Source organism: Andrena cerasifolii, chromosome 16 (assembly GCF_050908995.1).
Source record: "Andrena cerasifolii isolate SP2316 chromosome 16, iyAndCera1_principal, whole genome shotgun sequence".
In the NCBI taxonomy this organism is placed as follows: domain Eukaryota; kingdom Metazoa; phylum Arthropoda; class Insecta; order Hymenoptera; family Andrenidae; genus Andrena; species Andrena cerasifolii.
The window spans coordinates 9034230-9052146 of NC_135133.1; the positions used below are offsets into that span (position 1 = coordinate 9034230).

A 17917-nucleotide genomic window follows, 5' to 3' on the forward strand; every position below is an offset into this window, starting at 1 on the left:
AGTTTTCCCTAACGCTGACTTAATTGGGCCAGGTCATTGGCCAGAGATAACTATGTTTAACAATTAGAGAATGTTATTATCGCGATATTTATGAATTTATTTACGAACTTTGTAAAAAAGGAAATGAGAAGACGTTTTAGAACCAGCTTCATAAACTTCGTACAATTTATTGCTTTTATTCGATGAGAAAAATTTATGGGTGTCTATTACGTATAATTATGATTACTTTTATATTTTATTATCAATACAGCTTGCAAAAAATACTAACACCTGTCCCCTGCCACTTCCTTTGAAAAACCATAGAGTTTAATACAAAGCGATGCACATTCTGCACCGGACCTAAACGATCTTTTGGCGGGCAAATTACAACCTGTACACGCAACGTTCGAATGTCGCAGTGCCTTTGTTGATAATAACTGTTCTTACCCGCTGATATTGTCATCGTGCTTTCTTCGGTTGTTGGAAATAAATAGTACAAATTATATTTTATGTATTTAACTATCGCGCGACATGACGAGCTTGGGAAATACAGGGAAATTCCGGTTCGACAAAACGGGCGCATGGAATAATCAGAATCAAGGAGGAAATGCATCAGGGTATTGCATTTGTTATTTAAAATATGACAACTCGTAGATTCATTTATATACTGTGGAATGTTGTACATGCTATTCTTATCTTTACGTTTCTTTAGGGAAGCTTCAGGTGGAAGATTAAACGAGGTCAATGAAAATATCAGAGTGGACGGTTTGTATGGATTCCACAGGGTAGCTGATACGAAGGACAGAACGGGGTTTCTTATCAATATGCACGCAGTAAGCTCCAAAATGATTGTTAACTATTATTTATGTTACTTCGGTACCACTGCCAACATTTGTATTACTCTCTTCTATAGACAGAAATTATGGAGGACGATAAAAGACTCCAGAGTGGCGTGGACTATTATTTCCTAGAAGAAGACTGCACCAGATTTAAAGTTTCTTACGCGTATTGTCCTTACTTCTATATCTTATGCAGAAAGGACACCTACGAAGAAGTTTCCACTGGTTTGAATAAAAAGTATAGCAGCCTTATCCACAAAGTGGAGACCCTTTATAAAGAGGATTTGGATCTGGTACGATAAAAGTAAAAAATACAGGGAGACCCGGCATAATTTTGTATCTTTTCCCTTCTTTTTGTAGCCGAATCACCTTACCGGCTTGAAACAGAAGTACATGAAGTTATATTTCCTGAATATCGTCGACTTGACCAAAGTGAAGCGCGATATAATGAAAGCGGTAAAGGTAAACAAGCAGCGACAAAAGGCTCATACTTACTACACGGATATGTTGTCGAGTGTGTTAAATCCAGATCAGGAGGCAGCAAATCACAGAATGCAAACAATAGATTTTACGGATAACATTCTTGACATTAGGTAAGTACCGAGTACGATTGTACCTTGTGTTCAAGCAACTCTGATCTTCGCAATGATATGTTCTTGCAGAGAATACGATGTACCGCACCATGTAAGGGTGTCTATAGATATGAAAGTCTTTTGCGGCAGGTGGTACTCCGTAAAATCGAGGGGAAACGAAACGCCGATTATTACAAAGAGAGATGACATTATTGAACCACTCGAACCGATCGTATTAGCTTATGATATTGAAACTACAAAGCTTCCTCTCAAATTTCCAGATGCTAATACAGATCAAATCATGATGATATCGTACATGATTGACGGACAGGTACATTTCTCTTAATTATCAGAATCTTTTTATACCAGGTCAATATCTAATACGCGTGCCACGTGTTATTTCAGGGATACTTAATAACAAATAGAGAGATAATTTCCAGCGACATCGAAGACTTCGAGTATACTCCGAAACCGGAATTCGAGGGTTTTTTTACCATTTTTAACGAGCCCAATGAAAAAGCCATGATAAAAAGATTCTTTGATCATATAAATGAAATTCGGCCGCATATATTTGTATCATACAACGGAGACTTCTTCGATTGGCCGTTCGTGGAGACCAGAGCAGCTTTCCATAACATGGAGATGAAAGATAGGATTGGTTTCTCTAAAAACCGCGACGGTGTTTACTGTAGCAGGCCGGCCATGCACATGGATTGCCTGTGTTGGGTGAGACGTGACTCTTACTTACCTGTAGGCTCTCAGAGTCTGAAATCTGTCGCGAAAGCGAAGCTCAGGTACAATCCAGTTGAACTGGATCCAGAGGATATGTGTAGATTAGCGTCGGAAGAGCCGGCGGTTCTTGCCAACTACTCAGTTTCTGATGCAGTTGCAACGTATTATCTCTACCAGAAGTATGTTCACCCTTTCATATTTGCGCTGTGCACTATCATTCCTATGGAGCCGGATGAAATACTGAGGAAGGGATCTGGTACATTATGCGAGTCCCTTTTGATGGTGGAAGCCTATCAAGCCAACATCATATTCCCTAATAAGCAGGAAACAGAATTAAGCAAATTAACTACAGATGGCCATTTGCTGGACCAGGAGACGTACGTAGGAGGACACGTAGAAGCTCTAGAGTCCGGTGTCTTTCGAGCCGACATTCCTTGCCGTTTCAAGATAATACCGAGCGCAGTTGACGAGCTGATAAGTGGCGTTGAGCATGCTTTGATACATGCTATACAGGAAGAGGAGAAGGTGCCGATAGATATGGTCACGAACTTCAAAGAAGTGGTCGATGAAATCACGGTGAAATTGCAGGCCTTGAAGAGTCAGCCACTGAGATTGGAAAACCCTGTAATTTATCATTTAGATGTCGGCGCTATGTATCCGAACATCATTTTAACCAATCGCCTTCAGCCGTCCGCGATGGTCGACGAGACCGTTTGCGCTGCGTGCGATTACAATAAACAAGGAGCCCTTTGCCAGAGGAAAATGGAGTGGATGTGGAGAGGGGAATGCTTCACTGCGAGCTTAAGCGAGTATCAAAGGATGCAGCAGCAGCTGGAAACCGAGAAATTCCCGTCGCAGTTTCCCGGCGGTGCTAAACGAGCCTACCACGAATTGTCTAAAGGAGAACAAGTTATTTACGAGAAGAAAAGGCTTACTGGGTACTGTAAAAAGGCGTATAAGAAAGTGAAGGTCACAAGAATGGAGGAGAGAACGCAAACGATTTGCCAGAAAGAGAATTCCTTTTACGTGGACACTGTTAGAGCGTTCAGGGATAGGAGATACGAGTACAAGGCACTGAATAAAGGCGCGAAGCAGCAAGTAGCGGCAGCGGTGGCGAAGGGAGACGCGGGTGACATTAAGTCTGCTAAAAGTCGAGAGGTACTGTACGATTCCTTGCAACTAGCTCACAAGTGTATCTTAAATTCCTTCTACGGCTACGTCATGAGAAAAGGCTCTCGGTGGTTCAGTATGGAAATGGGTGGCATAGTGTGTTACACGGGGGCGCATATCATTATGAAAGCTAGAGAAATTATAGAACAGATTGGTCGTCCATTGGAATTGGACACCGATGGAATCTGGTGCGTCCTGCCTGCATCTTTCCCCGATAACGTAGTCATTCATACTACTCACCCGAAGAAGTCGAAGCTTGCTATATCCTATCCGAATGCTATTCTCAATTTCATGGTGAAAGATCAATTTACCAACAACGCATATCACGAGCTCGTCGACCCCGATAATCTAACGTATCAAGTTAGAAACGAGAATTCTATATTCTTCGAGGTCGACGGCCCTTACTTGGCTATGGTGTTGCCTGCTGCGAAGGAGGAAGGGAAGAAGTTGAAGAAGCGATACGCTGTCTTTAATTTCGACGGTTCCTTGGCCGAGCTGAAAGGTTTCGAAGTGAAGAGGCGAGGTGAACTTCAGCTGATCAAGATTTTTCAGACCTCTGTGTTTGAATCTTTCTTGAAAGGAAGGACGTTGGAAGAGTGCTACGCATCTGTAGCCAAGGATGCGGATTATTGGCTCGATATATTGTACAGCAAGTGCGCGGATATGCCAGACTCAGAATTATTTGAGCTTATATCTGAGAATAAATCGATGTCGCGTAAATTGGAGGACTATGGGGCTCAGAAGTCCACGTCTATCTCCACTGCAAAGAGATTGGCCGAATTTTTAGGCGATCAAATGGTGAAGGATGCTGGCCTGGCGTGTAAATACATCATCGCTAATAAACCTCATGGTGCACCAGTCACGGAGCGGGCGATACCATTAGCCATTTTTCAATCGGAACCAGCAATAAGGAGACATTATTTGCGCAAGTGGTTGAAGGATCCTGGCGTACAAATCGACGACATACGACAGATTTTAGATTGGGGATACTACATCGAGAGACTCGGAAGCGCTATTCAAAAGATCATCACCATTCCAGCAGCGATGCAAGGAGTCTCCAATCCTGTGCCTAGAGTGAAGCATCCGGACTGGTTGCACAAGAAAGTGATGGAAAAGAGCGCAACTTTCAAGCAGAAGAAAATCACCGATATATTCAGCGCAGTACCAAGGGACAATGAATCCGATCCACGTGATATCGAAGATCTGGGGAGTGATAACCAGATATTTAAGAAACCATTGCCTGTTGTCAATAAAAGGAAAAGGCAGTGCTTGGAGGAGGACGAGCCGGACAATAGCAACAAAAGCTGGAAAGAAGTTTTGGGTGCACCACCGCCAATGGGTACGACAAAGGAAGAGAAACTGGAATGGTTGGAGTTCCATAAGAAGAAATGGGCCTATCAGGCCAAACAAAGAGCGCAGCATCAGAAACTCAAAAAGAGTAGACGATCTATGAACGACAATGATGAAGTTAGTTGGGGTGTCGCAAGGAATACTAATACATCCACTTTGGGTGGGTTCTTGCGACGAGCGCAGAAGAAGCTGCTCACCACGCCGTGGCAAATTATTCAAATATCAGCAACCAATGAGCCTGGTTTATTCCGATTATGGGTAATGGTTGACCAAGATCTCCAGCCCCTACGTCTTGTAATACCGCGTATATTTTATGTAAATAGTCGGGTACCGAAGCCTGATCCAGAGCCTGGTAAACAGGTGTCTTGGATAAAAAGCGCCAAAGTTCTGCCGCGATCGCGGCCCGTATACAATCTGTATCGGTACTCTGTCCCTGAATCGCAGTATCTGAAGCACAGTCAAGAGTTACTGGAAGATTTAAGTAAACCAGAAATCGAAGGAATTTACGAGACTCAAATGTCGTTAGAGTTTAGGGCCATTCTTCAACTAGGGTGCGTCTGTACAGTTGACTCCAAAATTGCGCGTACCATAGCGGATGGCGCAGACACGTTTACTTTGGATCAGCTAGAGTTCAAGAGTATCGCTGTTCAACCATATCTTCGAAATGTTCAAACCAGCAACTACGCTTTCCTGTATCATCATTGGAGCTCGAATCAACAAAGAGCAGTATGGGGACTTTTCCTGAACGCGAGCAAAAGAGCTCATATATTCGTTTTGGATTCGGTTTCGACGAATCAGATGCCCAATATGAATGCACTGTATGCTCAAGAACGCGACATAGTAGTATCTATGAATGGAAAAGAGAAAGTAAGTGCTTTGCCAGAAGCTATGCAATTTGTAATAAGATTCGAGACGAACTTTCAGCAAGTCTGCCGTATTTTACAAGCAGCTTTGACTGCGTATAAAAACGAGGGGCACGGGGCAACGATATGTGTCATTCAAACTGCTCTAGATAAAACAGCACTGGTCACCCAAATGCCGTTACTCAACGACTTCCCGTTAATTAACACGCACGTGCAAGATATGGAAAATTTATACGGTACCCTGGAATGGCAGAGAGTCGGCGCGAAGGTAATGATTCGCCATTATTTCAAGAGCCAACAGATTTTGGAACTAATGGCAGAGCAATGCAGATTCTTCCATGCGCCCATTGGGAACATTCCTGCGGATCCCACCGTGTTCGGTACAGACCTATTTTACGCTAGACACTTGCAGAAGAACAACTTCGTGTTATGGTGTTCTCCGACAGAGAAGCCAGACTTAGGTGGGAGCGAGAACGACGACAACAGATTATTGACAGACTTCGAGGAAAGCTCGCACTGCGCTGCAAACAATCCTGGAACTTATTCCAGCGTATGCATGGAGTTGGAGATAGAAAGTTTGGCAGTGAATACTTTGCTACAGTACCATCATATTCACGACATCGATGGAACTAGTTCATTCGTGGCGTTTCACAATCAACAAGCGACGTCCGTTCAAGACATGGCCACGGGTGATCCTATGGCAAGTGTAATTCCTAGCTACGACGAGACTGCACTTTGCAGTCCCGCCTTCAAGTCACTGCGAAGTATGGTGAACGCATGGCTGCTAGATGTTTCAGTTTACAAGAATGTGTTCGCAGATTACCAAGTTATTCACTTCTACCGATGGCTGCGTTCTCCCAACGCTTTGCTTTACGACCCCGCTTTGAGAAGAACTTTGCACAGTTACATGAAGAAATTATTCATACAGCTGTTAGCCGAGTTCAAGACGTTAGGTTCGATCATCATCTTCGCGAATTTCAATAAGATCATTCTCTGCACCAAAAAGAGGACAGTGAGCGATGCGGTGGGTTACATGGAGTTCGTTGTCCAAACGATACGCAATAAAGAAATATTCCATAGTATTGAGATCACTTATGAACAGTGCTGGGAATATGTAATATGGCTGGACGTCTATAACTACGCTGGCGTACAAGGGAAATTGCCGAAGGATATGCAAGAAGATACTCAGAATAACGATACCCTTGGCGAAGATGTCGAGGATGAGGATGAGGACAACGGCGCGCCTGAAATAGTCATGAAGTGGAATTTGATGGAGTGTCTTCCCAAAGAGGCTGCGTGTCAATCGAGCTTCAATGCCATAATAGCGGGCTACATAAACGCAATTTATCAATTCATGTCTGAGAATGAGCAAATGAACGGCACTATAAGGCCTAGAAGAAGATCGACTAATTTAAGTCAAAGCTTAACGGCGCAGCTAGGATTAGGATCGCTGGAAAATACCGCAGATTTCGCTAAGAAGCTTATATCAGGGGACATGTCCCAGAAACTTTTTCAAATCGTACAGAAAATATACAAGACAGTTCCAGAAAGGGTATTAACTATCCAAGAGTATCCAAACTTGGATTTAGATGGCAAGGAGAGCAAAAGTATTAATCCTGCTCTGGAGTTAATTAAATCAGTTTGTAAGGTTTTATCTCTCGACAAAGAAGTTGAAAGCGAGGTGTACAATCTGCAAACGAATATGTTACGATTAATCAAAATCGGCAACTTCAGCGACTCAGTCGAATGGAAAGATCCGTGTATTTCTTTGATTTTGCCCGAGATTATTTGCAAAGCGTGTAATCACACAAGGGACATCGATCTTTGCAAAGACAATTTCTGTATCATGGAGGAAGGCAGATACATGTGGATGTGTCCCCTTTGCAAAATCAACTACGATAACGAAGAAATAGAATTCCTCTTAATCGATGTATTAAGTCGCAAGAGTATGGGGTATATATTGCAGGATCTACAATGCTGTAAATGCAAAGAAATCAAACGAGAAAATATGAACCTACTGTGTTCCTGTTCTGGGGACTTTAAAACTTTAATTGCCAGGGACGAGATAGTGAAATCCGTGAAGATATGCAAATCGGTTGCCAGGAAGTGTAACATGGAAGCACTGATGGAAATAGTCGAGAATACTAAACTTTTCACCGACTCCGCGTAGTTTTAACGATCTATGTATGTGTACCATAAGTAAGTCGCGGATTCATATTTTATATTCCGAATTGTAATTACTCCTGATTTAATTTTAATAGGGATAATGAATTTTCGTATACTTACATTTGTAGTTTCACATATACATGTATTTTAATAACTGACGGCTTAAGTTAAATGTAACAATTTTAATATGAATGTTCTAATTATGTGCAGCTTCATACATTTAGTTCTTAAAAGGCAAGGTCTCCACTGCTGGATCTGGAATTCGAAATTTTCGTGTTTTCCTTACACAATTACACAGTACATAAAACGTTAGTTTTATACATTCCTAAAGTTATGCGCATACCTTTAAATTGGATCTTGGGGAATTCTGCCATGGCAGCCTTGTTAGCGCCACCAAACTGTTTCGCTAGTCTTTCGAGCTCGGCTTGCCTTTCTCTTCCGATTTCTTCGGTAGGATCGACTAACTTTCCACCGCTACATTTATGGATGCGATATTAAAGGTTCTTAAAGTATCTCTTAGCTGTACGAGACATACAGGGGCTACTCACGCGCTTTTCGATTTGTATTCACGGACTTTATCAACGAACAGTTGCTGTATCGGGTCGCTCGCCTTCTGCAACACTGGTGCAACAATGCCGATGTTGCGTTTCAAGATCTTCGGCACACCAATAGCCAGCCGCTGGGTAAGCATTTTGCCTTAAAAAGTGAAATACGAATAGTTGCTCGGTAATCACAGAAAGTTCGAGGGTAAAGAGTGACAAGTGACAGAAACGGTAGGAATTTCGGTATTTTTGTAAGTCGTTCGTACAACACAGAACTTCGAAAGTTCAGATCTCCGAATAAACGGAAAACTACGAACACATTGAATTTCTCTTACGTAATAAATACTATATAATTGATTAATAGGTTATGTCCATTACAAAGAACTAATCACGAAAGTTACAAAATTACAAAGAGAATCTTAATATATCCATACGTCTCCTTACTAATTCAATCATAACTTCAAATAATTTAAAGCAACAAATTATTCTTACTTTTTACTCCTTACACAGTTCGGACTTCGGTAACACTTGCTCGTCGATACTAGTCGCCAGAGATTATGCAAGAATATAGAGTGAACCCTGAGCTAACATAATAAAACTCTCGAATAAATCTTTCCTAATACTGCAAGACGATTGGTCAAAATATCAAAATGCTAATACCGAACCTACAGCGCATTCGGTATCTCGCACTGACTCTGCGCTAGTTCCAGAAAATGACTTGAATTGGTTGATTCTTATAGAGCTATCTTCTTCTGTGTCAGAAACAACCAATCCGAGTCATCTTCTGGAACTAGCACAGAGTCAGAGCGAGATACCGAATTCGCTATTATATTCACAGGACTAAAATAATTATCCCGAGCATTAAAACAATCTCATTTTAAAAAGAAAATACACCCAACTACTAGTTTTCAAATATTTATACACCTTCTGTAATTTTCCAAACTTCAGTGTCTCACAAATTCATTTCATACCTTCAAAACAATCGCAGAATGTTTATTTAATTCCACAGGAGAACCGTTTATTTAATTCCACAGGAGAACCGTTTATTTAATTCGAAGTGTCCGCAAAAGATGGAATTGAAAAATTCCCCCTCGTTGAATTACGCGCGCTGAAGACGACGATCAATCTAGTGACTCGTGCTCCTTGATCGTAGCGTGGTTCCAAGGGAACAAGCCGAGCGCGTCGGCGAATCGCAGCGCGGGACTCGCACGCCCGCCGCTCATTGGCCGAGGACACGTTCTCTTGAGCGGTGGGGAGGAAGAGCCCGCTGTTGGTTTCATTCATGAACGGCTGGGCCGCAGCCATAATACATTTGTAATCTGTATTGTGTACGGGTACGCCGCGTTAGTGCTGCCGATGTGCGTGCGCCTCACAGTCGTACACGTGATTCTTGTTTTGTGTTCGGTTGCCTTTTGGTGTTTTACGTGTGCTTCATCTGGCCGACTGACATTGCCGAGCTCCTCACTGGATTTTACGTTGGAAAACAGGTGAGCCCTCGCGTTGAAACTTTCTTAACCTGCGCGGTATCTGCGTGCTTGCGAGGCGCGCGAACACGGTCCTTCGAAACTTTTCGAACGACCAGCGAACTTTTTCCATTCGACATTCATTAATCGGAGAATTAGGCGAACGGTGGATACAGGCGCACGGTAGGCTCTTACGAAAGGGTAGAGCGTAGCGGTCACGAGAAAAGTGCACGCCTACGTGCGGGCAGGCCTATATTTGTTTTGACGGAGTGTTCATTGGCTACTTTGCATCCCACGGACAGTGGGAAACATCGCCAAGACGAGCGTTATAGGAATGTTATCCCCGATACGCGTACGGACCTCTTGTTTGTTCCCGAGTTGTTCGACGAGGCAGAGTTTACTGTCCTGTGCTTGCCGGCTAGAACCAACGTCGGCGACGCTGAATTGTATTCTCAGCCTTTACGTACTCGTTGTTGATCTAGAATCTGCCAGCTCTTTGTGTCTCGACGTGGCCGCGCCGCGTAACCCAAACAAAACATCTTTTTTCATACCCGCGGGCCCTTCGGTCGTTTACGTACCGAGAAACAATCGTGACGTGGTTTCTAAGCATTCTGAATATTCCAAGAGGGCGAAATTTATCTTGCCCTGTTGTTCCTTCGATATTAAATCGATTTGTGCAAAGATACGTCGCGTGCACGGACACCGTGCCTCAAGCAGAGGTCGTGATTTAGGTCGGAACAGATCGGTATCGATCGTAAATGTATCGCGCACCTGATAATCGATATCGCATCTTGCGTCACGTACAATTTCGCTTTTATCGCTTGTACCGAACGCGTACTACGGCAGGTTCGCGGAATCTTTTAACGGCCGCCTCTTCCGAGTAAGTGTCCAGTGAAAATAAATTTTCGTTCGGTCGGGGGACCTTCGTTGCGACGATAGTGAGTCACGAAGCAACAATGAAGTGCATTGTACAAGTAAAAGAATGCACGGCATGATTAACGAACGAGCGTGCTACGTAACGCTTAGATAATGGATTTTCATTGCGATCCTTCGCGTCTTCTTCTCATCTCCGTATTAGATAATACGATACGGTCCGCGCGTTTACTATTGAAATCACATACACGTTTCCATAGATAGTGCGATCATTCATATTCCTTATCGAAGCTCTGAAAATAGGAGGCGTGACAAGTCATAAACGGTAATGCTCCTAATCGCGAAATCTTATAGAAGGTGACCGACAGGAAATTTATTTATAACTCGTTAGAAATGCTGTGGTATTTTGATAAAAAATTTCGATACACACAGAAACGAAACGCTACGTGTATCACAAAGTCCCCCTACCTCCTTGCTCTCAGATATTCGTCACCCACGAAGTTGCTTAATAAAGAGTCATCGCTGCCAACCCATTAGAAACAATAAAAACGAATGACTCTTTCATTAGTCGCAATATGGCGGCGGAGGGACGCTGCATTTTCAAATTTATCCGAATATTTTAACGCGCCGATAAACAGTTCCTGTCGTGTCTGGATTAAGTTTTTTATACCGCGTCTGTGTAACATATTTCGCTGGTAACGGGTGTCGGTAATATTTCCGTCGAAGCAGCGTTTGATATACATACGAAGAGGACGGGACAGAGGGAGAGAGGACTAGGGACGTGGGGATGGTTATGTGGGAGAGGCGACGAGCTAGAGGGAGACGGGAAAGAGTGCGTTGGACAGTGTAGAAGTTGAGCGTACACGAAGGGATGGGACGGCTAGCCTGGCAATTTAAAAAAGAAACGCGATGCCCTCGGTGTTGGCGGGTCGAATGGTTTTTGTACACTTTCTCGGGATCTCTGGGAGTGCGGCATGGCAACGTCGCGACCTACCATGCTCTTCCCTCGTTTGTCTTCCCGGCCGTTTCTCCTCTGCCAAAGACGCGACAAATATCAAAGGCCAGAAGACGCACCGCGATGACAAAGCTGTGCGTATACACACGTTCGTGACATCGAGACGGAAGGGAGAAGAGAAAGAGACGGGTAGAGAGCCAGAGATAAAGGGACCAGAGCATGCGCGAGAGAAAGAGGCGAGAGAAACCCGTTGATCGGTTCGGACAGGCGATTCGTGTTCCGTCAAACGGCTTTTATAAAGGAATAACGATCGGGAAAGAAGAATTGCCAATTCAGGGATAAGTGTTTGCTTCGTTTTTTCACCGCTGGGTGGAGTCGTCTTCCATATCCGCGAAGTTTGCGTGTCGAAGCGTGGCTCGATGCTCGTTCGATGGCTGTAGATCGAATCGATGCAATCTCGATAATCGGAATTCCTCGTCTAGCTGGTTAACAGTTCGGCCCCTCGGTGTAACGGTCTTTCTCGCGCGCGTTCGCTTCTTTTCACGTCGCCCCGAGTTCGGGAAAGTGCGGTTCGGGTGAAAATGAAATTCAGTCGGGCTTAATTAGTGGGGGAAGTTCGGGGCGCATCGAGATTTTTTCCCCACATGGGCTGGTCGTGGGCGCCGAGAGAGCTTGTATACGGGTCCACGCATCCCGTGACCCGAAGGAACGTCTGCCCGCATCTGGAAACCCAGCGGCAGCTCCTCCAAAGATATTATATTGCTCTCTCGGCGGAGTTGAAACAATAGACACTTCAACTCCTCGAAGGACAGGCCAGTTTTGTACACGGTGTCCCAGAAAAACGCAGCCAAGATCGCGGCAGGTTCGTAAACGAACAGTTTTACAATTTCCTCCATTGCCTGCGAGAATATAAACATTTCGTCGGTCCGCCATGTTGTTTGGTAGTTTAACGAATTCTCATTCTGACCGTTGCGCGGGTATTTTAAAAATTCAATATATTGAAAACGAAGAGTCGCACGGGGAAATTACATCCGACGTTTTCAATTTATTTTTTTTCTCAGGGGTGCCCTTTTCCTCGAGCTGCGTCATTTTTTTAGGGCTACACCTTTCTTCCGGTTAGGTTGCCTCTTTTTAGCTTACATTCTTATACGAATTAACTCTGGATCGGACTAACTTACGTCCAGGAAAGTCACTTATTTCTTTTTTATTTAAATTCGTTCTACTAGCCTTCCCTCGCGCCTTCGTTCTTCCGCACAAGCGAGAAACGTAAAAGCCTGCGCTAACTCGTCTCGCGCCGTGTCCACGCTGTTGGAAAGCTCGCAGAGTGAAACAAACTGGAAGAGCGTTACGACTTCGCCCCGGCCGTATCGAGCGATCTTTTCTTTCGCTTTCGTTACTCGGGAACGCAGGTAGACGCACCCATGTGGAAATGGCATCCTCGTATTTGCGCGGAAGTTGGCCGGGACACACTTTAAAAGCCCTGCTCCCTTCTAACCGCCCTCTGATTTCCAGATACACACAACGGGAACGCGTTTGGAAAGAGTGTGCCCGTCCGAAAAACAACGGTCAGAGTCACGCCGCAGTAGGAGTCCCAACGGCCTCGAGTACGACAACTGTCGAGCATTATCGATGCAACGATCTGAATTGCATTCGCAGAATTTATATCGAAAGAAGGCGCGGCCAGTGGGGATCAAAATTGCGCGTACAATAAATTGATTTCCCGTGTCGCGGCGAGTCCAATCGATCTCCGCGGCTTTCGCGAAGATGAAGGTCGCGATTATTTATCAGCCGCTCGGTGAGATACGTTTGGCTCTTATCGGATTCACCAGAATCTTCCCTGGAATTGGATCTTTCGCGACGTCGATAGCACGTTTATTGCCAGCTCGCCCGGGGGACCCGTCGCGGTATGCTTTTCAGAAAGGCCTCCGTGCCCGATAAGCGAATCGCACGGGCGTGTGTATCGCCGCGCCGGATCGATAGCCATCTGCTCGATGATAAGGACGGTTATCTGGCTGGATCGAAAGCTGTGGGCATTGTTAAAAACAACGCCATGGGGGAGCGGAACTAGCCTTCCCCCTTTCTCGCTCTTGTCTCCAGTTATCCTCCGTTTTACTTTAAATCCTTCAGATTATTTAGTATCGCTGTCTGGAGCGCTCCAAGTTTATCGAGGATGTTATCTGCTTTTGATAAACTAACCGCTGTTGCTGTTAGGAAATTATTGCAATTTTATCGAGTTACTCGCGGTCATCTCGCCATCTGGTTTTAGTATCTCTGATAGTGGGATGTTTGTATTTCTCTTGGGAAATTAATTATCGCCTGCTCTGGTGTACGAAAATTGCAGATTTTACCTTCGGCACATTCAGCGTTCTGCGGTTTTGTCTGGTTACCGATAGAAACGCCACGGCTTTCCCGTTTTAAACCACTTAAATTTCTACGAAGGTAGTTCTAGACACCTTGTACGGAGGAGAGGGTTAAAACCCCAGAATTCTGAAAGGCATTGTAGCCGAGGCAGATTTTTGCCCGCGTCTAAAGAGCCGTGGGAGTCGATGGCGGTGCCCGAGTACTTTTCCACCTACCATCTGTCGTTTGGGCTTCCAGCCGGAGTAGTAACCTGATCTTCGTAGACACCAGGGTTCGAAAACCTCCTACGTACGCCGCGGTGCCCTGCACTTCGCATCCCCTTACACGTTGAATCTTGTGAAAAAGTCGCGCCGCTCGCGTGTCGTACGGAAATTCACCCGCAGGCTACTATAATTTCCAGAATAAAATCCCCGATAACAATGCCGCGTAACAGATTCAATTTCCCTGATAGAAGCGAGCCCGCGAATCTGTACGTTACTCGGGCAGGTTTGCTGTCCACTTGGGAGCGTTGGGAGAAGCGCGCGACGTTCCAAGCGTTTCAGGGCACGCGAGATGATGGAAAAAGGAGGACCGTCAGAGCTTGCCGCGTCATGTGGCCGAGAATTTACTGTACAGGTTGCGAATAAAAAGGGAACGGTGTGATTTAGCATCAGCAGGCCCGGCGCAGAAACGCTTGGTTCGTTGAACGTCTGTTTTTAAAGCTCGTCGCGACCGCCGTTAAGCGTCCCAAACTAAAAGTTATGCTTTTCACGTGCCGCCCCGGCTAAATATCGAATTTACGCGCTCGAGCCGCCCGATTTCCTCCGCCGCGGGCGAATATTAAGAGCCGAGGTACCGGAATAAAGTTCACAGGGCTGGGCCAATTGAGCCGCGATTCAATCTGCTAAGCGAACGCCCTCCGTGTCTTTAAACACCCTCCCGTCTTTCCTATCGCTGAATGGATTCTTTTGTTGCAGCCAAAATGGACATGGAATCCCTGTACGACTACGGGGAGGAGGAGCAGGACTTCTACGAGGAGAGTCCTGGCACAAGGAAGGGCTACCCCATCGATCACAGATCTATCAAGGTCAGTGGTGCGCCCGAACGATCTCTCGCATGCGTCGGAGCGAGGGCGACGCGGGAAGGAAGGCCTCGGCTACTTGCCGTTTAAATTTAACCCCAGAACGAGAGATACCCTGCGTGCGGACGCGTAATTACACCGCCGGGCGGGGAGGGGCTCTAATTTTAAAGCGGGCCACGCGCGCGCAATTTCGAAACAGAAGTTTTCCCGGCGAAAAAGTCTCTCCGCGCGCCATTATATTTTCGGTGCCCTCCTCGAGGGCGCACCGCCTTCCTTCTTGCCGACGTCCGTCGCCTTGTAATTTTCCGCGTGCCGGCGCTGGTGCTCGCCCGATTCTCTCGACTGAATTCCAAACTGGCACCAACGTTGCGGAACGCGGAGTCTTTTTTTAAAGCGGACACGGGAAATCGATACAGGGCGAGCACCCCTTATCGCGTAACACCAGGGTGGCGAGCAGAGACGAGTTGCGACGAGTGGGGATGAGCGCGGACGTCGTTTTGGAAATTGTTAATTAAAGCTGACGAGTAGTTAAGAGCGCCAAGCGAGCGAGATTCGTTGGCCGGCGAAGCGCGTCGAAATAGGCCAATCCGACTCTATTTTCGCGGGCGATAGTTGACGTTGGCAGAGCTCGCGATTGTACGAGTGCCAGTAACAATTCGTTCTCCTCGCTGCTCTCCGCCTTCGTTTCATGAATGAACGTGGATCCAGCCGCCTCGTCCACTGCCCTCCTCTCGCCTCGCTCTGACCTCTCGTGTTCCCCATCTAACGCTTCTAACTCTTCTTCCCCCGTCCCCTCTCTTTCAATCTCCTCTCCGTGTTTCACTCTCTGCCCGAGCCTCGCCGCTCCCTTTCTGACTCACGGGGCCATTCTTCTTGGCCTTAACTCCTTTATCCTCCACCCTCGGGTCTCTTCTTCGGAGCAGAGGCGGGATAAACGGCGCGGGAGCAGCGATAGATAACGAATAGAAGCTAGGTCGGTTAAGCATTCCGTGGCGTCGATCGTACACTTTAACCAAGGTGCATCGTTGCAGCAGGAGTGTGGTTTAAAGCGCTTTGTACGCTGGAGAGGGTATTAGGGTAGGCCTGGGTCCTCTCGGGTAACAGGTGTTTGCCCCAGAGACCGGGGACCCGGGGTATCGGTTACCTAGATCCGATAGACAGTCTCTCCTCTAGAATTGTCGCTACCGATAGTTTCGCCCGTAGTAGCTTTGTACTAGGGTTCAAGCTCGACACTGGTTGCTCCATTGACCGCGGAGCGATCTTGTGCGCGATGAAGAGGGCAGAAACGGGGGCGATATCCCGCGAAAGCGAGAGGAATATGGAAGAAACGGAAAGTCGAGAGTCGGTCGAGAGAGGAGGGCGCAGGGACGCCGGAGCGGGAAGAAACGCGTGCACGCCGTGAACCGCTCGGGGGAGGAGAAAGGAGAGAAATATCTAAGTCGCCAGAAATAGCATCCCTTCTCGCGGCCTGTCGGCCAGACCTTCTGCATGCGCGACCCGTTCTAGTCGCATGCATGCACCGTTGCCTCACCTCTACGTCACAAACTCTGCAGTACCTTTCTCTCTCTCTCTCTTCAACCTGCCTCTCTCGCCCCCTCGCGTATTTTCATTAACGCGCCGGGGGTTGGCGGCGAATGACGTCGTTATATAATCCAGCTGCCATCGCGGTGGCGAGTCACGTGAGCCCCGTGACCTCCTATAGCAACGATAACACCGATCGCGATCGGACTGCTCCGCGAGATTCGAATTTTTAAAAAGAACGAGGGTTGAAAGTGACTTTACGAAGTTTGTAGGAACGCGGGTTGTGGAATTTGTGGCGCCACTTTTGGAGCGCCCTGTACGGTGGATTGAAGTAGCGTAGGTGAATTGGAACCTGACCGAGGATAGAAGCCTGTCCAGGGCAATTAGGGACTTGAAATCGTTGCGTTCACCCGCCATCGATTCAGGATTAAACGATTTGGGCGTGGTGCATCCGTTTCCTTTCCTACCTTCCCGCCGCATGCTGATTACACCTGTTTTTCCTCGAGGATAGTCCTCGGTCTAATCGAATTAACGACCAACTTTTCACACCGTTAGCCTGTCTCCGCTCTCGCTCCTTTATTTTCAATCAGTGTCCCAGCTGATTAGGGTAATTCTGGGAGAGATGCCGCACCGGGAGAGACACCGCACCTTCGGTATTAGAGGGTTATCGGTAATACAATACAACATTGTCGATTTTATTTTCTTTAGGCTGCTAGTTCAGGTTAGACTAATCAGCGTGTTTCCATTATTACTTTTAAAGATTTTGCTACTTTTCGAGGTAAGCCTATCGCACTTTGCATCGATAGTTATACGTCGAGTTTATTTTTGCTATCGCAGTAGTTAAAAATTCATAGTTTGTCGTGATATAACTTTTGTAACACGTTAAAGGAACTCTGTGGAATATTTCTTGGAAATACGAAAGTGCGGCGTCTCTCCCGGGCATTTGGAAGGTACCTAAGTACACTAAATGATGTTTTCGATATTAAAAATACAAAACAGTGTCTCAAAATAGATACCGCGATATCTCCAGGCAAACTATTTATTTTTTAATGACAAATCTGATATTCCAAACAGATTTGAGGGCTTTCCACTCTTTTTCACATTTTATTTTTATGTGTAATGAACGCGGAAGGAAGGAGAAATGACAATTAAATTTAGAAAACCAGAAATAATATCTGTACCTGTTTATTTTCTCAAATTAAACGTTTTGTCGAAATGCGGCACCACTCCCGCATGCGCGGCGTCTCTGCTAAGAAAGGATGTTGCTAGTTTCAATTTTTTAGGGGTGACAAATATTAAAATTTTGATTTCCTTCAATGCTATTAGTAGGGCAAGATGTTCAGCTAATAATATGTATCCTTGGAAATAATTTTCATTGCAAAATTTAGACACGGTGACAATTTTGCGCATGGCGCGGCAACTCTCCCGCAATTACCTATCTACACTGCGTTCCACATTACAGCGTACTAGT

General features: G+C 45.7%; 3 protein-coding genes across 8 annotated transcripts in view; 2 read left to right on the top strand and 1 right to left on the bottom strand.

Annotated features, from left to right (window-relative positions):
• Positions 1–17917, top strand: part of Pnt (ETS transcription factor pointed) — a 140823-nt gene that overhangs the window by 19670 nt on the left and 103236 nt on the right. For 2 of the 6 annotated variants that reach the window (XM_076829392.1, XM_076829400.1), the window contains exon 2: positions 14822–14931. In XM_076829392.1, coding sequence (XP_076685507.1) covers positions 14822–14931 — 110 coding nt within the window. Of the gene's footprint in view, positions 1–9496; positions 9701–10422; positions 10557–12162; positions 12367–14821; positions 14932–17917 lie in introns of those variants that run through there. The other 4 variants (XM_076829395.1, XM_076829393.1, XM_076829396.1 and 1 more) reach the window with 4 other exon arrangements.
• On the top strand, positions 62–7863 carry Dnapol-epsilon255 (DNA polymerase epsilon catalytic subunit 1). Its single transcript, XM_076829843.1, has 6 exons — positions 62–596; positions 692–812; positions 893–1111; positions 1179–1411; positions 1481–1721; positions 1796–7863. Exons 1-6 carry the CDS (start codon positions 511–513, stop codon positions 7673–7675), a joined length of 6780 nt encoding a protein of 2259 aa, XP_076685958.1. The 5' UTR covers positions 62–510; the 3' UTR covers positions 7676–7863.
• On the bottom strand, positions 7793–8848 carry LOC143377973 (ATP synthase-coupling factor 6, mitochondrial). The gene is made up of 4 exons (XM_076829845.1): positions 8706–8848; positions 8220–8367; positions 8015–8145; positions 7793–7926 (listed from the first exon to the last, which is right to left on the bottom strand). Exons 2-4 carry the CDS (start codon positions 8360–8362, stop codon positions 7892–7894), a joined length of 309 nt encoding a protein of 102 aa, XP_076685960.1. The 5' UTR covers positions 8363–8367; positions 8706–8848; the 3' UTR covers positions 7793–7891.